The sequence below is a fragment of the Mustela lutreola genome, chromosome 3 (genome assembly GCF_030435805.1).
Source record: "Mustela lutreola isolate mMusLut2 chromosome 3, mMusLut2.pri, whole genome shotgun sequence".
Taxonomy (NCBI): domain Eukaryota; kingdom Metazoa; phylum Chordata; class Mammalia; order Carnivora; family Mustelidae; genus Mustela; species Mustela lutreola.
The window spans coordinates 173214329-173238337 of NC_081292.1; the positions used below are offsets into that span (position 1 = coordinate 173214329).

The window sequence follows — 24009 nt, forward strand, 5'->3', positions numbered from 1 at the left end:
TCCAGTGTTCAGTTTCCATACTGCATTTTGTTGCTGTGTCTCTTTAAGACTTAATATGTATGTGCTGTCTTCTCCTCCTCCTTGCAGGTTGTTTTTTTGTTCTTTTGTTTTTTGTTTTTTTTTTTTTGAGAGAGAGCAAGAGAGCACATGGGTGGGAGAGGGAGAGAGTGTGTCTTAAGCAGGCTCCATGCTCAGTGCAGAGTCCAATGCAGGGCTTGATCTCAGGGACCCTGAGATCATGACCTGTGCTGAAATCAAGAGTTGGATGCTTAATTGACTTGAGCTACCCAGGAACCCCTGCTTACTGTATTTTCCAAGTGTTTTATTTTCTTTTAATTTTCTTAATTTAATGAGATCTGCTTATCTTTATTTTAAAGATGAGGAAACTAAGCCTTTGATAAGCAACAAGATTTCTCCCAGGTAGCATGGTTTATGGGTAGAGCCAGAATTCGAACTGATTAAAGAAATAGGTGCTCTTTACAAGCTTCCCTCTCTTTTCTCCTGTTGACATTTAGGTATATTTTTCTGGGATATTTTTCCCCTTATGTATGTACAGACAAATACATATAGAACCCTCTCCTTTCATTCTTGTCCTCTAGTCTCAGAGAGGTATTACCTGGTGAGTCAGCCTAAAGTAGCTTTTTCATTCCCACTTCCTGTTATTCTCTGCTTTGTCCTATTTTTCTCCTATTCCATCTTCCATGACACTTACCGCAGTGTGCAAATAGCTTGATTATTTTTTGTTTTCCCAATTGAGCGTGAGCTCCATCCAGGCAAAGATTATGTCTGTTGATGCCTGTCAAGGCTTCCAAATATTTGTTGAGAGAATTAAAGAAGTTCTGCCCTTTGCAGGAGTGCATTATGTACAAATCCACCTCTTTTTTAGGACCTCAAAGCATGTCATAGACTTGCTACAGTGTACTTATTTAACCATTCCCTGCTGAGAACATTTGGATTCTCGCCACTTAACGCTCTATGATGGTACTGCAGCTAGCATCTTGATTACATATATCCTTGCAGACTTGTGCAGGTGTTTCTTTAGGTTAGATTCCCAGAAGATTCCCTAGAAGTGGAATTGCTGGATTCTAAAATGAGTGGCAGTTTTTAATTATGGCATGGAGGAGAGTCCTGTAAAGATTGCAGAGGATTCTGTGGTACATGATAGCCACCCCCCCCCCCCCATGCAAATGGTGTAACCTCTATCAGTTCTGAAACCTAGCTGATACGAGAATCATGTAAGGAGCATTAAAAAAAAAAAAAAACACACAAAAAAAAACAAGCTTGATTTCCCTTTACCCACATTCTGGTAGGGCCCAGGAAACTATATGAAAAAAACAAACAAAAAAACACCTTAGATTTGGGAGTAACAGCTTTAATATTATTCTTGGTTGTAGGTTTGTTACGTGTTCTGGCTCATTATAGACACAACCATTATACTTATTTTTGGTAAAAATGCTACTATTTATAGGAATGTGGGGCACTGGTCTGTAGAGTATATGACATTCTAAATGTGAGGTTTTTTTTTTTAACTTGAAAAATATTTTCTGAGACTATTTCCAAATTTAAATACAATTCCTGTGACATGATTTTAAACAAAAATTTGGGACTGTGCATTGTTCTATCTTGTACTAAAGTTACAGTCTATCTTGTCTCTCCAACTTTGAGTTACATTTTTTAGTTTTCTTTTCCTTGAGCCTAACTAAACTTAGTAATATTTGTTCCTGAAAATTCTCTAGGATCTACACTGTTGATTGCAGGTTACATATTGCTTCGAGAGGTTGGTACCAGTCCATGATTTTTATCACTGTGTTGAACTATTTTTTGTTGTTGCAAGGAAGGCTAGGTATACTTTCTAATACAAGCAGTGTTAAAGAAATTAACCTCTTCCATTTCATTATTATGGTGGAGTTTGCAGCAGTGACAATATATATTAAAAAAGTATTTTGAAAGTAATTACCTTATTACAAGTAAACATCTATGCTCTGAAGGTCATTTACCAAACATAAAGTTGTTTTTGTCTGCAGGGAACACCTTGCTGTAAACTACAGGATACTGTGTATTTTACTTTCAATAACTGTGATTCTTAATCAGCAGGCATCTTTTCTGTCTCTTGGTGGAGAGAGGCATTTTACCAGTTATTCCCTCCTCCCTCTGTCAGTAGCTCTTCTCTTTTGATTATCATTGTGTGATCGTGGTCTTTATAAGGAAGAATTTATGCACTATACTCTGTTTAAGAAAAACCAAAATAAATGTTAGGTTAGAGTGTAAAATTTAGAGCAGAATCAGATTTTAGAGACTATCTACTAGTGCCTAACCTTTCCCTTTTGTCTCTCTCCATTCCTGGGTAGGTGGAAAAGAACATCTTTAAGAGGATGTACTAAAAATGCTAGTGATAAGCTGACCTTCCACCCCGCCCCCCTACCGATTGGCTAATTATGGTAGCCAGCAGGATGGAGACCTCTTAAAACTGGGTCTATGGAGCCATCTTTGGCACATGGGCTAAAACTTGATGATTCTAGACTATAATTCTTGAGACCTTAACAACTAGAAGGAAACACTCTATTAAATGCAGTTAGTATTTTGAAGGATTATACAAGTTATAGGAGCTAAGACAGGATTCGTATTAGGGAGTGAGGTGCTTTCTGTTTTAGAAGTAGCTGGGCAGATTGTATCTGTTTGTGATAAATTGATCATAGAACCATGTTAAACAAAATAGACTTCTAGTGCAGTGATCGATATGATATTTCTGGCTGTTACAGTGTGTCATTCTGTGTGGTCTGTTTCAGGCAGTAAGAGTTCCATTTTCTTGGAAATTGGATTTAGATTTCGAAATAACTTTTTTTTTTTAATATGTGTCTGGACTATAGAAACCTTTGAAAATAATCAGTTTGACTTTTTCTGTAGTTTTTAGTAAAGACACCACGTGATTTAAAAAATGAAAATGAGAAAATCTGCTAAAATGGTTTTCATGGGTTTGTTTTTTTGGGTTATTTTTACCCACTAAGTGTCATCTTCTGTAGAGTTAAAATTACAACATACGGAATTGTGTACAGAATTTTTTGTTTGACTGCAAAAGGTCTCGAGAGGGTCCTGTTCTAAAAGGGTAGATGATTTAAAGTTTTTTTTTTTTTTTAATGTATTCTCTATAGGTAATATTTAAGCCAGTGATTGATTACTTACACAAAATTATATATGTAGATGTATTCTGTGCCCAGTATTCTGTACCTGCTTTTTTGCTTAACAAGATCTTGACAGTGGTTCCATTTGTAGTGCATAGAGCATTTTCCCTCTCAAAATCTTAAGGTTGTTTCCTTGTTTTAAATAATCTGTTTTAAAATTGTGCAATAGTATTTTTTCCGTCTATTTCTTTTTTTATTAATCATGTCCTCCTTTTTCTCTCCTTCAGTTATTTCGCCAGTTCTAATTTCTTCCTCTGACTTGCGGTTAATTTTCAGTTTTGCTTTTGGTTATTCTCCCTTTGAGCAGAGCTGATTATCTTGGTGCAAGGCTTGTGCTACCTTGGGCTTGGTGGTTTAGTGATTGTTTGCCCCAGATGATCTTAATTTTGGAGTTGCTGTTTGCCTTCCCTGCTTCTCTCTCTCAGTTGTAGGCTCTTTTTTGTCTTGGTTAATCAGGGAGTTGTTAATACAAATGGTGTGCCTGCCTCCTTTTTACTAGCCACGCCTCTCGCAATTTTGGCTTGTGAAACTGGCCCTTAAGGAAGGCCCTTAAGGAGGAGGTACTTCCATCTTCTGTTGCCCTTGCTCTAGGGTTCTTCATTTTTTCAAGGAAAGGGTCATTGATAGGAAACCTTAAGATATTCTTTCCACCTTTCTCTTTAAAAACTCTGTGGTCTTTACCTCCTTCCTGTTTTTGGTATAAGTTTTTGTTTTGGGGGGGTGGTTTGGATAGATTTTATTATATCTGGCAAATGGTCTTTCCATGATTTAGGGTGTATCCATTTTTACTCTAGTTTCAGTATAAATGGAATTTTCTTATGAAAATTTTTTAAGATTTTATTTATTTATTTGACAGAGAGAGACAGCGAGAGGGGGTGTCGGAGAGGGAGCAGCAGTCTACCTGCCGAGCAGGAAACCTGATGCGGGGCTTGATCCCAGAACTGTAAACTTACCATGACCTGAGTCGAAGGCAGACGCTTCACGACTGAGCCATACAGTTACCCCTTTCTTATGAATTTTTAAGATTTTATTCATTTTGCTTGAATTCAGGAAGGGAAATAAGGAAAGCCTTCACCACGCTGTCTCCTGTTTCTCGGAGATAACTGTTAAGTGTCTCAGTTACATCCAAAAATCTTGTGAAAGAAGTGCGCTTTTAGACCCAAGAAATTCTGGAGTCTCTTATCATGTGCTAATTAATGTATTGACAGTGTCAGTGGGGAATCCCAGGTCCTGCTGAATAGTATACTTTATGAAAATAACAATGAGATTTTTGCTAGATGGGCACTTAAAATAGAGTCTCAAGGCATATTACAGTTGTAACATGCGAGTGTTGGCATCGGTGTGTGTCTCCAATGCCCTCAATCTGGTGAGGGCAAAATTAAGTCACCTTTTCTTTTCTCTTTACGGTGTCACCTTTGATGCTGCTTCTCAGATCATTTAGTGCATTTCCTGACAATTCATTTACGTATTGGTCAGTTAAACTGATTTTTTTTCAAAGGACTGTGAAAGAATTAGAATTTTTAGGATATGCTCCAGTCTTGGGATGTCATGGTTCTGTAATGTTTGACTCTTGAAAGAAGGTAAATGTATAATGATTGTTTGTTCTGCCATAGGACATAATCCTAAAGGGCATAGACTTCAGGTCAAATCTGTGTTTGAATGTGGCATGGTTACCTTTTGGCCTCATGCTGTTAGGATTTATTTTACTGAAGTTCCACAGTTTCTCTGAAGGATGGTAATTTCCAGTACCTGTTTTTTATAAAGTTGTAGAAATTAGATGAAAAGGCACTTAGCTTCCTACATGGTAAGCACAGAGTAAATGTTATCCATAATTGTTTTTATTTTAGTTTTCACTTTAAAACCTGCATCTTTCCATTAAATTGTTTTCTAGTGTTCAAATAAATAATTTGAAAATATTACTTTTATATGTTGTACAACATTCAGCATTCTGTTATGACGTTGGATTGGTTTTGATGCCCCTGAATTGAAATAAATGCTTCACTGACCCAGTTCTCAGGTCACTTGGCCCTTTTCCCCTTACCCAGTGGCTCTTCCTCCTCTTCTCTGCTCCTTGTGGGTGGGGATTGTTTCCTGTCTCTCAGCAACTTTCAACCGCTTGCTCTTAGGGAAGCTGAAAGGTTATTCATTCCTGTTTTAAAGATAGTCTTGTTTGAAGTCCTTGACATTCTTACTTATGAAAAAATGACTTCTTTTGTAAACAAGGGTAACTACTATTCCATTTTATTGTGGAGTTGTTTAATACTACCACTGGGATGTTTAACTCAACCATGCTTGTTCTTAAGTCTAGACTTTTTTGGGGGGATCTGGTGTATGGAGTTGTCCACATTTGCAGTTCTGGATGCCATTACTTGCAGCCTGAAAGTCCATATGCCATATCTTGTTGCATGCAGGCTACTTAATTTTGCAACCCTTCCCTTACCTTATTTGTGAAGTGGGATTAGTAAAATGGTTTCTGAGGCTCATTGGCACATTTATACTTTGCTTAATAGAATAAACAGAGGAGTAACGTGTTAGGCAGTTTTTCATTACTGTTATTAAACTCTGGTTTCTGAATTGAACCCAAACCAAGTCATCTTTGGAGGACCACTTCTAAATAGAGGGCCTAAGAAATGGTTTTGGGGAAGACAGTGGATAAGTTCACTTTCAATGTCAGTTCTGGAAGCTGAAAACTTTTCTGCAGACACCATGTGTGGATATAATTGTTAGTTTTTTTTAGTGTTAATATCTTTACTGTGAAATAATGCAGATTTTTTTTTTCGGCTTTTGGTATTGCCTCTTAGGTAGTAGGTTGTGATTACATGAATAAACACATTAGTTCATTTGGGGGCTATTCATGAACTCCGTTCTGTGTTACTAAATTGGAGATTTGCTTTCCATTCTATTAGATGTCCTTCATGTGATAAAAATTCTGCGTAAATATTAACCTCTATGGTATTCCTTTCATACTTGGCCATTTGATTAGAAGAACTACCGCATCTTAAAGTTAATTTTTGCAATCTGTTTCTCTCGGTGTTCTGAGTTTTACACTAAATGAATGGTTGAATTTTTAAGATTTTTCCCTAACCTTAACCTCTCTCCTGTGATTTTTGAATACAAAATTAGAAGGAAAATCAGTTTCCAAAATGACTGCATTTGAAATTTCTTTGAAAGAATATCCTTTTTATAAAATTTTAAGAATGAATTTTTAAATGTAGGTTAATAGCATTTGTTTTTCTTGAAACAGTTGTTTGCCTGAAGAACTACTTACCTATTTATTTATTTATTTGTCAGAGAAAGTACAAGGGGAGGGGGATGGCAGGCAGAGGGTGTCAGTAGGTTGGATCCCAGGACCTTTGGATCATGACCTGAGCTGAAGGCGGGTGCTTCACTGAATGAGCCATTCAGGCGTCCCAGAACTAAATACTTCTTCACATAAAATTCAAATGCTATTTCACCTGAACAGTGAGTAAGTTGATTGGACATTAGCTGTGAACAAAGTCACAAATTTTAGTCTTGAACATTCCCATTAGTATTTCTATGCTTTTCCTATTGAGTTCAAAGCCCTATATGCCATCTATTTTATTTCATTTCTTTAGGAATTAATATCAGAAGTTTTTGGTGAAAAAAGCTCAGTGATTATTTTATTTATTTGACACAGAGAGAGAGAGAGATCACAAGTAGGCAGAGAGGCAGGCAGAAAGAGGGGGAAGCAGGCAGCGGGCTCCCTTCTGAGCAGGCAGCCTGATATGGGGCACGATTCCAGTACCCTGAGATCTTGACCTGAGCCAAAGACAGAGGCTTAACCCACTGAGCCATCCCCCCTTAGTGATTATTTTCACAGAAATGAAGCCAATGGAAGAGTTCTGTGTTTCAGGACTTGTTAGTTAGGGTTAATAATAAGCTGGGCTTAAATCTTCTAGTTTCAACATGAAGATGGAATCTTTTGAGTTCATATGCATTTCAGGTTATTAAAACAAATTCTAGCAATATAGATTTTATAGTGGTATAACTGGAATGTGTTTTACAGTTTAGTGAAATACATTTAGGCATAAGTAATTGGTTAAGACAGTACTGAATATTCATATAAAAAATGATTAAGGAAAAATGATTGGTGGAAAAATGATTGGCACAGTGAAACCTTTTGGGCCCTGATCTGGAACCAAACAGGAGTTAAATTTGATTGAAGTTGAGGTGGTGGTGATTTCCAGAAGGGACAGATCTTCTTAGTATCAGGATTCAGAGACTTGAACTTTTTAGGATTTGTCTGTAATGTAAAGAGTTGAACTTAGTCTTCCAGGGGACGGTCTCTTCCAGCTTTGGATTTACTGGTAACCTGGCTGACGGGGGCGGGGGGGGGGGGTCCTGTTTGTATCGTATACTAATTTTGTATTTACTTTCTGGGGTTTTAAACAAGTTAAACAGAGCCTTTCTTAAAGATCAACTTAAGTGATACCTTGCTGGCTCAGTCCGTGGAACATGCAGTCCTGATCTTGTGTTTGTAAGTTCAAGTCCCATGATGGGTGTAGAGATTACTTAAAAATAAAATCTTCCAAAAAAAAAAAAAAAGGAGGATTAACTTTGGTAATAAGTGTCGTCTTTCTTGCCACCCTTTCTCTCTTAAATCTCAAGAATTATCCAGGTGCAGCCATGGGCTGATGATGGTATTGGTGGGCAAGCTCTGAAGATGTTGGGGGTACTTAGATTACTTTGGTAACTATAGGTCAGAATAACCAGTGTGACTTAGACTCCTTTGAATGTCTTAACACCCGGTGACAGGCAGTGTGCATTTAGTAGTAGGAACTAGGCAGGTGAGATCTTCCAAACTTGTTTAATAATAGTCTTTGCTTTTCAAAGTGAAAGTAGCAGTATCACACCGTTCTCCTGTATCCGTGCTTTTTAGGGTCCAGGTGAAATGGCATCATGATGTCTGAATTGGTGAAGCTTCTTGGGTAAACTCTGAGATAGAACAGCTTTTATTTAATTCTGTAATAGGGTGCAGTTGTTCTCGGGTGCGGTCCAGTAGAGCTCTTTTAAAACATCTCCAGTTTCTGCACCCAAAGAATTGGAATCTCTGAGGCATTTGTATTTTGACAGAGCTTCCCAGGTTATATTGTGAAGCTCATCCTTAATTAAAAAATGCTATTGCTATTTATAGCAAAATTTCACTTTGAAACATATTGCCAGAAACATAAGACTCACCTAGACAGTGGTTTTTATGATGAAGTCTCCCTCAGTGTGGTGTTTTGCCACAAGTATTCTTTTCTTTTGAGTAAGTGTTGATAGTAATAAGAGTAACAGTTAACATGTACTGAGGCTTTGCAATACCAGAGGCACTGTGTTATGTGGTTTGCGTGGATTTCTCATTTAATTCTTCCAACTGCTCTAGGAGGTAAGTTCTTCCTCCCCATAAACTTCTGGTAGACAGAAGCACAGGGGACAAGTTGTGTGGAGTCAGGATTCATAACTCCGGAGTCTGCATTTCTAACTCCTCTGCTAGAGTGACATACCTAATGCCTTACAAAGGGTAAATAAAAATGACTCCTTTCATCGCAGGCTTCAGATTCCAGATCCTCCTCCTTAATGGGAGGTAGGTTTTTGTTTTTGTTTTTGTTTTTGTTTTTGTGTGTTTGTGTATGTATGCGTGTGTGTGTTTTTTAAAGATTCTATCTATTCATTTGAGAGAGAGAGGGAGAGTGAGAAAGAGTGTGTGTGTGTGTGTGTGTGTGTATAAGCAGGGGAATGGCAGGCAGGAGGGAAAAGCAGGCTCTCAGCTGAGCAGGAAGCCCAGTGCAAGCACTAGACCCTGGCACCCAGATCATGACCTGAGCTGAAGGCAGATGCTTAACTGACTGAACCCTCCAGGCGGCCCTCCGCATCAGGCAGTATTCACAAAGTGATTTACGATTACTTCTATCAGTTTGCAATGTATAGACAGTATATACGGATACATAAGTGACCTTTTAAATATACTACACACAGCTGGGAGTTTTATACTGTTTACCCTCTAACATATCTTGGGGCAGATCTTTCCATATTGGTACATATAAATTTAAATTTTCTGTTTCTCAGTGTCTTCATACTATTTCCCATTTTTTTTTCTTTCTAAAATTGATGATGATCACTTTATTTAGTAAATTGAACTTTCTCACCAGAGTTTGTTTAGTATATTAATTGGTGATGTGGGCATATGTGACAGAAACAATCCTTTTCTACTGATTTGGGTTAACCTATAACTCCCAAGAAAATCCACTTCCTGTTACAGGGCATGGAATCTCTTAAAACAAAGTCCAGTAATAGATTTAGTCATGATTAATTTGCATTCTCTTTAGCACTAGTTCCTGTAATGTCACATTCATTCTCTTCCCTCCCTGGTAAATGGAATTAAAGAACTCTACTTGGAGTTTGACTTGAGGCTTAAGAAAAGTTGTGAAGGTTTGATTTATACAAACTGTGATTCTTCATTTGAACTGATTTTGAGTATCAGTATTTTTTTCTCTATAATAATTACATTTATTATAGAAAGTTCACATTTATGATTAAGAACCATGCTTTGAGCTGAATTGTTAAACTTACGAATTATTCTCTCAATTTCTAACAACTCTTTGAGGTAGGTGATATACTGATTTCACAGAAGAGATAAATGAAATCTAGAGAATAAGTGTTTTGTCCAAGATCACAGCCAGCATAGCTGATGTTGAAATCTGGATCTCTGGGACCATTTCTCAGTTCATTGTACTTGAGCCGCTTTTTCCTCATTTCTCCATAGTTTTAAGGTTTCTTTTGTATTTACGATGGTTTTGTTATTCACAGCAATACTGTGAAGTAAGGATCACGTGTTGTTTTTAATTCTGTGGTTGAGGAGTTGGAGGCTAGAGGCTTTGGTTTGTACCAAGGCAGATTCCTTTAATAAAATCTGTTCTGTCACAGGACTTGACCTGTGGTATTCTGAGGTTGAGTGCAGTGCCCTTTCCTACCCACCATTGGAAGTGGAGAAGCAATGATGAATTTCTGCTTGTGCTCTGTTTTTGAGAATTTCCTGGGTGTTCCATGTGAAATCTATGTTAATTTCATGTGCTGGGTTTGGACCACATGCCCTGAATTTGGTATATTCCTGACAATCTTACAAAATACGAATCAGATTTCAAATAAGATACTCTAGCATTGGTGAAGGCTGTACAGATTATTTACATAAACTTCCCCTTCGTCTTGGGTGCCCTTCATTTGGCTTCTGTGTTGTACCACATATAGCTGATCTTTTTCTCTCTCTCTCTGTTTTTTCCTTTTCAGTGAATGGTAGTGTCTAGAAAGGGTATGTCCCTTCAAGAGAGAGGTGCCAATGTCCAACCGGCCTAATAACAATCCAGGGGGGTCACTGCGACGTTCACAGAGGAACACTGCCGGGGCCCAACCACAAGACGACTCGATAGGAGGAAGGTATGTATTTGATCGTAATTTAAAAGTAATTGTTTTTAAAAAAACATTTTTAAAAACTCATTATGTGGACGGAAACTGAAATGGTTCGCTACCAGTGGTTGAGCAAGTAACACAAATAGAACTGGAATTCAGAGCAGTCCTTTCATCATTTCCCAAACATGCTAAGCTCAGAAAATAGTTGTCAGTCATTGACATTATCAGAAATCTAATTAAGGGTCACGAACAAGGTATGTCCTGTTTGGTTTGCCCTCTCCACCTTACACGCATGCTCTCACTGGGCTTTCAGTTGATCGTTTGTGGTGCCTTTGCTTTATGATGCATGTCTTTATTTACTTTAGAGAGGAAGCATCATTTGTTTTAAGATCTTGAGATCTTGAGTCTAGCTTTTTGAGTTTTTCCCCCATCTTGTTTGACAGCATATGGACGCTGACAGGCTGGTGAGGCAGTCTGACTTTGTGGGCTATCACTTACTCATCATTTCCTTAGCGGTCTGCTATTTAGCAGGTTTTTCACTGGAATACTTGTATAGGAGGTAGTGTGAAGAATCAGATGCATTTCTCTGGAATAAAAATTCCTTGTCTCATTGAGCCAAGGACTGTCATTTTATGTATGAACTATTCTGAACTGTACTTACAAGGCCAAGGCCTAATTCTCCGACCCACGTTTAGCTTGCGGTTAGTAATGGCAAGATTGTAATATGACTACCTGATAGGGGCATTACTGGGGGCATTACCATGTATATATTGTCCAGTAAATTATATTAAAAAAATGTCAATTGTGAAGAATATATCAACCTCTCCTGCTGATGTTGGGCTGTTCGGTAGTTAAACGTACGGACTTTGGATGAGGACTACGTTCAGTGCAGTGACCGTCTCTGCCGTTAAATAGCTTTGTTCTGTCTTTCAGGAAACCTCAAGTTCTTCGTCACAGTGGGGGGATATCCGTGTCATAGGTCTGTCAGTTAACTTCAGCAATTTGTGCCACACTGGGTAGCATGGTGCTTAGTACAGAGTTCTGTTCTGAACTTGTGTTACATTCAGATTCTTCTTTGTAGCAGCCACACTTTATTTATCTGTTGATTAAAAAATATCCATTATGAAAATATGGCGTGTTTCTTTTAGAGAATTTGGAAAACACAGAAGAGTGTCAAGGAAAACATCTTAACAGTTGAGATATTATCACTGTTAACACTGGCATAGTTTCCTTAGTTGTCTTTACACTCGTGAATATATAAGCCTGTATGTGCATGTGTTCACTCATAAGTACTCGTACTATTTTGAGGGTGCCTGGCTGGCCTAGCTAGGAGAGCATGTGACTGTTGATCTCAGTGTCATGAGTTTGAGCCCCATGTTGGGCTCAGAGATTACTTTAAAAAAACATTAAGAAAATGTGTAAGTGGGACACCTGGGTGGCTCAGTTGGTTGAGCGGCTGCCTTCGGCTCGGGTCATGATCCCATCGTCCTGGGATTGAGTCCCGTGCTTCTCCCATTGCCTCTGCTGCCACTCTGCCTGCCTGTGCACGCGCGCTCTCTCTCTCTCTCTCTGGCAAATAAATAAACAAAATCTTTAAAAAAAAAAAAAAAGTGTAAGTAACTTGAACCTTTTGCACAACTGCAGTTTTACATAGTACATACTCAAGTTCTATTTGAACTCTTGCTCTTGACCGACATTTTGGTCTTCATATAGTACTCTGGTTCTAAAATCCACAGTGATGTTTCAGCACCATTGCCTTCCCTCTGTGTGTTGGTGTTGAATATTTTACTGTACTCCGTATTTTAAAAATACGAGTGGGAAATAGAAATGGAAGTGGTTAATGTTATAAAGATGTATTAGTTTAAGTAACTAATAAAGTTGTAATCAAGATGGAACTGTAATTTGATTTGTAGATTGGCACACTTTTGCCATAGTTAATTTGCTTTAAGTCTGTCAGTCATATGTTCGGTTGGTGCAGCAACTGTGGAAAACAGTATGTAGATGCTCAAAAAATTAAAAATAGAAACACCATGCAATTCAGTAATTCTTATGCTGGGTATTTACCCAAAGAAGACAAAAACACTAATTCCAAAAGATACATGTACTCCTTCATTCATTTTAGCATAGTTTATAATAGCCAAGTTATGGAAGCTCCCTAACCATCCATCATTTAGTGATTTAGATTGAGAATCTAGATTTAGATTTAGCGATGGATCGAGAAGATGTGGTATATGTATGCAGTGGAATAACACTCAGCCATTAAAAAAAAAAATGAAATCTTACCATTTGCAACAACATGGAGAGAGCTAGAGGGACTTGTGCTAGTCGAATTAAGTCAGAAAGACAAATACCATATGATTTCACTAATATGTGTAATCTAAAAAGACAACAAACAAATTAAAAACAGAAACAGATTCATGCAGAGAACAACTTGGTAGTTGCCCAGAGGGGAGAGGGATGAATGGCAGGATGAGTGAAGTAGGTGAAGGGATTAAGAGTTCAAACTTTCAGTATTAAAATAAGTCACAGGGGCGCCTGGGTGGCTCAGTGGGTTAAGCCACTGCCTTCGGCTCAGGTCATGATCTCAGGGTCCTGGGATCGAGTCCCGCATCGGGCTCTCTGCTCAGCGGGGAGCCTGCTTCCCGCTCTCTCTCTCTGCCTGCTTCTCCGTCTGCTTGTGGTTTCTCTCTGTCAAATAAATAAATAAAATCTTAAAATAAAATAAAATAAATGTCTGTTTAAAAAAAAAAAATAAAATAAAATAAGTCACAGATGTGGAAAGTACAGCCTATAGAATATTGTCGGTAATGTTGTAATGTATGTTGACAGATGGTGACTACACTTACTGTGAGCACTGAGTTATGTATAGTTAGTTAGATCTCCTGAAACTAATATGACATTGCCAACCATACTTTGATAACAATTTGAAAAAAAAAATTGTACGTTCAGTTGTGAAGGATAAAATTTTAAAATATGTTTGGAATGGCAGAAAACCTGCTAAAGAATGTATAGCAGTGTATAACGAGGGTTTTAGTACTTAAATCCTTTCTCCGTTTCAGGAATGTAGCCTATTTCATTTCTTAAACTATTTCAACTTTTGCATGTATTCAAAAAACATTCTAGCAAAATTAGCACATTAAAGAAGACCAAGTCCTACCATCCTCCCCCTTAAAACTCAATATCATTTGTGTCATTTGCTTTGCTTAAAACATGACTTCTAAAATCTTTTATGTTCCACTGTGTGCCTATCCCATAATTTGTAGTAATCTTGAAAAAAAAATATATATGTATTTTCTTTCTTTTATGTAGATAAGTATAATTATGGTCAGGACATTCAAATTTAGGATATTAGCCAAAAAAGTCTTACCAGTTTGACTAAGAATGTAAATTAGGAGATACTCGTTCAAATTTATTTTCTCTTCTTAGCTTGATTCTTCACTCAGGAAAGAATCTCGAACCTGGGAAGGACCTTTTTATCAAAGCCCAGGCTGACATTGAAAGCCCTGTAGAATGTTCTCTACTAGAAGTGACCTAATCTCTAGAAACCTCTCTGGTAATTTTGGGAGTGAGAGAGAGAGAGGAATGGGATAAGTTGAAAGGGAGCATTCTCTTTATCTGACTCCTCTTGATTAGCTTTCCTAAGTAAAATGCTGTTATTGTCAGCTTTTGATTCAGAAGTAGTCCTTATCTTGAAAATGACAGCACCCCACTCATAGTGGGGTGGTTAAGCATCTGCCTCCAGGTCAGGTCATGATCTCAGGGTGTGGGATGGAGCCCTGTGTCGGTCCTGCCCTCTGCTTGACGGGGAGCCTGCGGGAGCCTGCTTCTCCTTTTGCCTGCCACTCCCCCTGCTTGTGCACCCTTTCTGTCAAATAAATAAAACCTTTAAACAAAAAGAAAAGAAAGAAAATGTACTCCTCGTGATACAGTGATTGGACTCATGGTCATAACAGCATCCATAGCAAGAGCAGTGCACTGTTGTGTGTTTTAAGTTAAAAAAAATATTTATACATGTTCTTCCAGTGGAGAGTCACAGAAACTCCCGAGTGAGAGAAAATGTGTTGTCCTTGTTTTCTGAATGTGGTAGTTTGCTCAACTTTATACAGTTAGTGTGTAGAGTCAGGACCTGATTTCCAAGCACTTGACTCTGAAGTCAATGATTTTTTTCATTATGCTGAACTGTTGTTAATGCACAAACTACTTAATCCATACGATAGAGGACTTGGAGGAGGGTATGAAGTATGTATAATGGAAGAATATTAGCTCATTCAGTTGAGGACATAAGTAGCATTTTTCCCTGCTACTGATTTTTAAAATCATTCATTTTTAAAATTCACTTTTTTTTTTTAAACTTTCATCAGGCTCTCTTCTTTGCATAGCTTCCTTCCTGTGACCATTCCTTCCCTCAAATCAAGGTCACTTACCTTTCTTTTTCTTTTTCGAAGAATAGTTTTCATTCATCTTCAGCTAATAGAAATTAGGATCTTTGGTGTATATTTAATCTCCCCTGATTATTTTCTCTGCTCTGTTTTCCTCTATCCATAAATGAACTAGATTTCTTCCTCTTCTATGATTTCTGCCTTTACCTTCTATAGTTTTTTGGGCTGTAGCTGATCTGTTCTTTTTTCTGTTCTCTGTCAGATTTGTTTTTGAGAGAGGGAGCGATAGAGCTGAGGGAGGGGAGAGAATCTTCAGCAGGCTGTACTCCCAGCATGGAGCCTAACACAGTCCTCTAACTACCCTGGGATCCCGACCTGAGCCAGAATCAAGAGTCAAGGTGCTTAACCTGACTGAGCCACTGCCCCTCTCTGTCAGAATTTTTGATGGAGTGAGGAAATGCTTGAATCCAGTCTTCTCCACCTTCCCAGCCCCTTTAAAAAAATTTGTATGCAAAGTTTAAATTACTTACTATGAACTCAGTTGTAAGGCCTGTAGGTAATAACTTTTTTTTAACATTGTTAGAGCGGGGACTTTAAAAAAAAATTTTTAGACAGTATTAATTTCACAGAAAGGAAATAGATTGGTATTTTGCTTTAAAATCTGTTTCAATTGGATGCAATACAGAAAAGCACAAAAAGAGCATGAATATCTAGAGATAAAGTTTGTGTTAACATTTTGATTTTTATCTGTCTTGAAAATACAATTTAGCATGTAACTTATTACACTGTAAATACAGTTTTGAATCCTGTTTCTTTTGAAAGCTCAGCATCCTAACAGGTTTTGTTGATAATTGTTTACAAATGGCCACTTGACTTACTGAATCATAGTAATGTAAATGTTATATATTATATATATTTTATATATAACATTTTCCAAAATTGTATATAACATTTTCCCAAATTACTTCTTAGTTTTTGGATAGTTAAATGTTTGCAGGGGGAAGGTTGTTGCTTATGCTTAAATGTTTGTATTTCAGGTACCTTTTAAGGATAGGTTCCCGGAAGTGAAATTGCTTGGTCAAAGGGAGTTTTTTATGGTCAACTTGTTTCACAAGATGGTCAGCTTTTTCAGCCATTTACTTCTGGTCATCATCAGGAAAAAGAGTGCTTTTCCTCATCATGCTGTTCATGTTATTTTCACCTTGTCAATTGGATACAGAAAAAAAATAATCTGTTTTATTTCATTGGCGTTTCCATATAATGAAGTTAAGCATTAGAAAAATAGGTTTACGGAATGAGATGTGAGTGAGAACATTTTTCAACATAAGTATAACCAGTAAGTTAGTATGTGTTGTGAGTCTCCCTCATACAACTGTACAGTAGAACTGACCTTTAAAGTCACTCAGCTGACGTGAGCCCCTCTTGTAACAGCAGCCATCTTTTGTTGAATTGCCTCCCTCAGTTCTTCTCCCCTGCAGTTTGAATGGTAGGTGTTCTTTACCAACATAATCATACTCTGCTCTTGGCTGCCCGTTGCCCAGCCTTTTGCCAAAGCTGGGAGAATATGCAGTCCTCCATTGTTCTCAGCTCATTGGTGGGACTGGGGTGGTCACATGATTCAGATTGGAAACTTTCTCCTTCCTGGTAGCAAAGAGAAGATGTGAATCTGAAGTTGCCAAATGGCACATCTCCTACCTTAGGGAAGAAGAGGGACAGGCAGAGAAAAGCAAATACATAATTTCTGGCAAGTTTGAGTTCTTAGTTCTTTAGAACTATGTTGACTTCTGTCTTCTCTATGTTTGATTGTTCAGCTGTTTTGCAGCTGGAGATATGTGTATTATATTTAAAGATTTTGTTTGAGAGAGAGAGAGAGAGAGAGAGAGAACATGTGCAAGCAGGAGGAGGGGCGGGGGAGGAAGAACCACAAGTAGACTCTGCCCTGAGCTGGGAGCCCAACATGAGGCTCACTCCCACAGCCTCAAGATTACCAACTGAGCTGCCCACGTGCCCTGCATGTGTATTATTTTAATAAAGCTTCATTTGGCTTTTTTTTTTTTAAAGATTTTATTTTATTTATTTGACAGACAGAGATCACAAGCAGGCAGAGAGAGGAGGAAGCAGGCTCCCGACTGAGCAGAGAGCCCAATGTGGGGCTCGATCCCAGGACCCTGGGATCATGACCCGAGCTGAACGCAGATGCTTTAACCCACTGAGCCACCCAGGCGCCCTGCTTCTTTTGGCTTTATTAAAGAGCCCTGTCCTGTCTTCACTTACTTGTAATCCAAACTCCGTATAAGATTTTGTTCATCCATTTGTAGAACACCATGCTGGTAGGCCCCATCCATGCTGGAGGGTAGTTATAAAAATGAGAGGAGAAAGCCTTTATGACAAGCTGTTCCAACTCAGTAGGGGAAATGGGCATGTAGGTAATAATTAGAGTCAGGTGAGAGACATTTCTAGCGATGACCTCATTGATTTGGGTTCTGAAGGCTAAAGAAGCAGTTGCAAAGCAGGTGGTACATATCCGCTATATTTGTCTCTACTTGACATGTGGTCATTAGTTAGAGGGTGTGGATTTTATTTCTAATTTTTGTACCACTTGCTGCTTTCCTCTGAAGTGATAGGTGTTCAACAAATATTAGTGTGGGTTTGAAATAAGAAAGTTGACTTCCTTGGCATTTCTAGGCACAGAAATAGGACCATCTTTTATGGGAATGGTCATGAAAAGATGATTGGAGTGAAGGCAGAGTTGAAATAGGACAGGGTTGAAATGGGCTACATAAGAGGATGGGTGAGAATATGCTACAGGAACTCTATTTAACGATCTAGCCACCAGAACACATGTCCATCCTGGGTCAGCTGGTGGCTCTTCTCTGTGTCTGCACATTCAGGGATTAACGCAGATTGCTCCAGCAAGAAAGCATGGAGGAATTGCCCTCTGGCTCTCCAAAGCTTCCCCCAGAAGGGATTCATTTCCGCTCACATTCCCTTGACAGAACAAGTTGTATGGCTCTACATAATTTCCGAGTAGTTTGGCAAGTGCCACCCTACCATGTGTTCTGGTCAGAGAAGAAATAGAATATTTGTAAACTGCACATTATAACTGTCAAAGGCCTTTGAAACATTTTTTTTATTCTTGTACCATGTCTACAACAGACCGTTTGTTTCCTTCCCGAAATTCTACTTGGCGCAACATAGCCATGCATACAGTGTATTTTCTTCACATCTCCTACTTAATTCACCAGTAGGATACCTTTTTTATATTTTGTGTGTGTGTGTGTGTGTGTGTGCGCGCGTGCCGCCTCCTGTCTCTTTTTTTATCCTGACCTCTACAGGTGGAAGTTCAAGCTTTATTTATTCTCTTTGTTTTTTTTTTTTTTTTTTTTTTTAAGATTTTATTTATTTATTTGACAGAGAAATCACAAGTAGGCAGAAAGGCAGGCAAAGAGAGAGAGAGAGGAGGAAGCAGGCTCCCCGCCGAGCAGAGAGCCCGATGCGGGACTCGATCCCATGACCCTGAGATCATGACCTGAGCCAAAGGCAGCGGCTTAACCACTGAGCCACCCAGGCGCCCCTATTTATTCTCTTTGTGAGGACGAGAATGTTAATGGCAGACATGGTTAGTGTAGTATGAAAATGATTTCATTGTTTCTTGAGACTAAATTGAAACCACGTTTATAAAAACATATACTGGAGTTAGCCAGGTAGCTGGTTAACTTGCTCCTTTCAGTAATGGTGAATCTTTTTTTTTTTTTTTTTTTTTTTAAAGATTTTATTTATTTATCAGAGAGAGAGAGAGGGGGAGAGAGCAAACACAGGCAGACAGAATGGCAGGCAGAGGCAGAGGGAGAAGCAGGCTCCCTGCTGAGCAAGGAGCCCGATGTGGGACTCGATCCCAGGACGCTGGGATCATGACCTGAGCCGAAGGCAGCTGCTTAACCAACTGAGCCACCCAGGCGTCCCAGTAATGGTGAATCTTACTGTTAGAGTTAGGTGCTCTGAGTTTTAGCCTCCCAACCATGTACGCATATACTCTTTCGCTCCTAGCATTGTTTTGGTAGTGCTGAGAAGGCTAGTCTGTCCCATCAGGTCTTTGGGCTGGGAGGCAAGATTTACAATGTTGTGTTAAACAGTGGCACAGTTGCATTTGGTCCAAGGATGAACAGAGGCTAGTAGTTGGAGGTTTTTCACATAGGATTTTATTTATTTATTTATTTATTTGATAGTGAGTGAGGTAGAGAGCACACGTGGGGGGAGGACAGAGGGAGATGGAGAAGCAGGCTCTCCACCGAGCGGGGAGCCCAATGTGAGATTGGATTCCAGGACCCTAGGATCATGACCTGAGCCAAAGGCAGGCACTTAACTGACTGAGTCACCAGGTGCCCCTTACACATAGGGTCTTCATAGTTAAGTTTTTTCTTGGACCAGCAAAATAATATCTTAAGTGTTTTGTAAATTTCTTTGCAGTATAGATTTCTTGCTTTAATCACTAGTATCAGATTGTGTTTAAAAGTCACATGCTAAGCATATTGGAAATCCATAAGGTGTCAGCTGCCATAGATTTTTCATTTCCTTAACTGAGGCTTTGCTTTGATTCTTCTGTCCCTCTATATTGAGTGAATCTGATGTTCCACACACCAGGTTTTACGAGTGCTTTCTCAGTATCGGAATGCTTTCCTAGAAGAGTATGGGCGTGAATGAAAAAAGGAATATATACAAATGCTCCTTCCATAGTTAAACAGCAAGTTTAGCATCCCACATGGAAGGCTGTTTCTTGGTAATAGGGAAAGCAAAAGAAAGCAGGAGGACTCTTTTTCCACACACTTTCTTTCATTTTTCTTGCATATCATTTGCAAAGCCTTAAGTCATTTAATTTGATGTGTATACAATCAGGGCAGAGATACCAAAATGGATAGGAAAAATTTCATAGCTGTAGATGCAGGCCTTTTCCTTTGACCCTGAATCCCTATGTATAGCTGCGGAGTTTCAGGTTCAGAGAGTCAGAATGCCTTGGCTCAGTCTTAGCTTTCCTGCCTGGGGACCTACATCTTTTTTTTTTTGAAAGATTTTATTTATTCATTTGACAGAGATAGATCACAAATAGGCAGAGAGGCTACAAAAACCAATGTACCTCTTAAATACTAAAGACTATGTCACTAATCTACCACTGATCATTAATTTACTTTGGATTATGTTGGTGTTTATATTCCCTTACCCAACTCCTTTGTGAAATGTGGGGGGTGAAAGCATATTGAGCTGTTTGGTCTCCACTTGGGGGCCATTTTTTCCACAGGTTTTTTTTTTTTTTTTTTAAAGATTTTATTTATTTATTTGACACAGAGATCGCAAGTAGGCAGAGAGGCAGGCAGAGAGAGAGAGAGAGGAGGAAGCAGGCTCCCTGCTGAGCAGAGAGCCTGATGCAGGACTCCATCCCAGGACCCTGAGATCATGACCTGAGCCGAAGGCAGAGGCTTAACCCACTGAGCCACCCAGGTGCCCTTTTCCACAGTTTTGATTACATTCAGTCCCTCTGCCTTGTTTCTGTTACACAGTAAAGTACAGACTGTAGTTTATTCATCCCTCTTCCGTATTGCTTGGGTCGTTGAACATTAGAATTTTTTGGTTTTGCCTTGCTGTTTGTAATGCTGTAAATCTACTGCAGACTATTACCAAAGGACAAATATAGATCCTTTGACAAGGCATTTAAGCCCTAGCCTGTCCTTTCAACCCTGGTTCCCAATGTAGCTCTGTGCTCAGGGAAATTCATATCATTGGCCAGGTGCCATGTGGGTTTCATATTTTCCTCTTTCTGCTTTTGCCTATAACCTGCTTTTGACTCAAATGTTCTTTTTCTTCAGCTTTTCATTCTTAGAATGTGGTTTAAATCCATGTAGTTTATAAAGCCTGGATTCTCCTGCTAGTAGTAATTTCTCCCTGTGTTGGGAACTTTATAGCACCTGGTAGATCACTTTGTTTTATGAGGCACTGACCTGTTTGAGGACAGGAACTCAACTGTGTGTTACCCGTATTTATATGCCTTGTCATGACTTGAATATATTTGAGTTGGCATACCTAACAAATCTGGTGAAATGAGAAGCTTGTTACAGTAGTTCTCAAGTCTGTTTTATTGATCTAATGCTCCCATCCTGTAATGTGATCATAGAGTGTAAACATCTTTATTATGATGCCTCTTTGTTAGCTTGAAATGAATTAAGAAATACAACATACATGCCTAAGCAGTTTAGAAACATAAAGTGTTTCTAAATATATAGAATGTGTAAGCATTTTTATAAGGGTGAGAATTAGCAAGTAAAAGGAAAACAGTACCAAAAGATTTCAGTAGGTAAATGCTTGGGCTCATTGACGCAAGATGACACTATATTTATACGCTTGCATTTATATTTGAATTTATTGAATGTGGCAGCTACAGCAACATGCTCAAATGCCATAAGCAACATTGCATTGTAGACTTTTCCCGAATGACACATGACCCTTGGTAAAGCTGCAAAAAATGCAATCTTTTGTTGATTCCCATAGATTGCTAGAGAAATTTATGTATATTAAAAACCATGCAAACCAAATACAAGCTGAGAAATTATGAGAATGTATTATTTTATCTATATCGTGGCCAGATTTCAAGTTTTTTCATAAGGTTTTCATGTATTACCAAGGGTTCTTGAAATCTGTGGGTCATGGGACAGTTTTTCATTTTGTCTATTCTATATTGCATGACATTTTTTTTTTCATCTCTAGTCCACATCTGCTAAAAGGTAATAGCGCCTGGTTCCCTAACGTGTTTTCATAATGTTCCCTACAGGGAGAACCACTGATGTTTAAAACATTGCTTTATTTAAAAAGTTCTTTACGGTAAATTACATAATCAATATATTAGCATTTTGCCATAGCTAAACATAGGAACGTTGGTCAAACTACTCAGCTTTTGTTTTGTGATTGAAAATAGGAAAACAGTACATTTTGCTGAGAACATTAGTGAGTTTTTTGTTTTGTTTTTGCTTTTAAAGATTTAATTTATTTATTTGACACAGAGAGAGAGAGAGTGCGCGAATGAGAGAGGGAACTCAAGCACAGGGAGAGGGAGAGGGAGAAGCCGGCTTCCCATAAAGTAGGGAGCCCGTTGTGGCGCTGTATCCCAGGACTCTGGGATCATGACCTGAGCCAAAGGCAGACGTGTAATGTAACGACTGAGCCACCCAGGTGCCCCGAGTTTTTTGTTTAAAGTAATTTAAATGAACTTTTCACCCTCATTATTGAAAAACCAGTGACTTATTTAAAACATGCATTTAATTTAGAAGAAAGAATTATAAGAATGCGTTTAATGTAAAAAAATTTTAAAAAGCATAAAGATGCACGCATATCTGTATGCACATACAAAACACAAATTTGGATATTTAAGCCCCAAATCATTTGTGTTTGGTAGTATGTACATGTATTTGAACTGTGAATATGTCTGGCATGAAAATTAGTTTCAAACAAAATTTAATACCTGTGACATAAAGTGTTAAGTGGTTACTTACAATTGGGCACTCATTTCACATTAAGACAAGAATGAGTTCTTTGATAAAAGATTTTATCCTTAATTAGGTGGCGTCTGGATTAGAGATGGTTTTTAACCTTTTGGACTACAAGTATTTTATTAAATAGTAGTAAAGGTAAATTGAAGTATCTAGAAGGAGCAGTCAACTATGATTTGCCCAGAAGTCAGAAGAAGCATTTAGGTCTTAAAGCCACACAACCCAGAGTAGATTAGTCTGTTCTATTGTAACCTGGGTTTCTTTAATGTGAGTTGGACCACATATACTTGCTAAATAGGGAAATGTAACATGGAAATGGTGTTGATTCACAGGCAGTTTTTCCTGTCCTGTTACTACATGAGCTGAAGTGGAATAGACTTTGAATTAGCGTGGAAGATTCGGTAATCTATGAAGATCTTATGAAAAAAACTTAAAAATGTTACAGAAATCACTTAGTGCAAGAAATAGCTAGCTCAGTGCCTTTCAGAACCACTACGCTTTGCACTGTTGAACACTTGAAGGAAGCTCAAAACCACTTATTCCTGTATTTATAATGAAAGAAAATGAGAAAAAGGAAAGCATCCCCCGGAATTGTATTTTTAATTCTGAAGCTGGTCTTAAGAGAAGATGTCTTTAAAAATTCACACTTAAAACAAGAAAGTACAAAAATAAGATTCCAAAGAGTGGGCCAACTGTGATTATTGGTGCAAATGTTAGTGGAGATTTAATCTTTAAAATTGGTGATGTTTTTCTTAGGAACGTGATTATAAAATAACATAGGTTTGAGTGCTCTGTGCCCTGTCATATTTTCACCATTAGACTGGTTATTTTTAGTGAGTGATTTTGTAGATAGAGAGGTTCCTCCCCACCCAGGAATATGCATAGGATGATATAAACCTCCTGAATATATACCCACCCACTTTTCCACCTATCCTTGGGCTGTAATTTACTAAATGGGCTTATTCTGGTGCTTTTCAAAAGAGTTTGTCATGAATTTGACTGTGTTATTTTTGCAAATTTGATTGTAGTGGCTATAAATTTTACTGGGTCTTAGATTATGCTTTTTAATGAAAGTTAATGTTGAGCATTAAGGCCTGATAAATGAGGGAATTGGTGAAATGAGCGAAAAGGCATCAAGGCTTGTTGAGTGTTGAATCCTGTGATACTCTAATTGGCTATTCTAGATTGGGCGTTACTATTTTATGGAGATTTACTTTACAGTATTCTAAGCATTAATAATTTATAAATGGGCATAATAAAACAGAGCCCTGCTTTGGGAGGCCACATATTGTTTCTTTATGGTACCATCTGGTTGCCTACTCTCTTCTGATAAGCCAAGGGTTAGAAAACTGTGTATGACCCCCCAGGATAGATCCAGCTTCCCGCTTATTTTTGTAAATAAAAATTTGATCAGAATGTAGCCGTGCCCCCCCCTTATTTTACATATTGTTTATAATTGTTTATGTGACACCCTAATATTACCCACAAAGCCAGAAGTATTACTACCCTTGA

The 24009-nt window shown here is 38.3% G+C and overlaps 1 protein-coding gene across 15 annotated transcripts in view; it reads left to right on the top strand.

Moving 5' to 3' along the window:
- Window positions 1-24009, top strand: part of TRIP12 (thyroid hormone receptor interactor 12) — a 144197-nt gene that overhangs the window by 29737 nt on the left and 90451 nt on the right. For all 15 annotated transcript variants that reach the window (XM_059167789.1, XM_059167785.1, XM_059167790.1 and 12 more), the window contains exon 2: window positions 10467-10613. In XM_059167789.1, the coding sequence (XP_059023772.1) occupies window positions 10516-10613 (98 nt within the window). In that variant the 5' untranslated portion in view covers window positions 10467-10515. The remainder of the gene's footprint in view (window positions 1-10466; window positions 10614-24009) is intronic.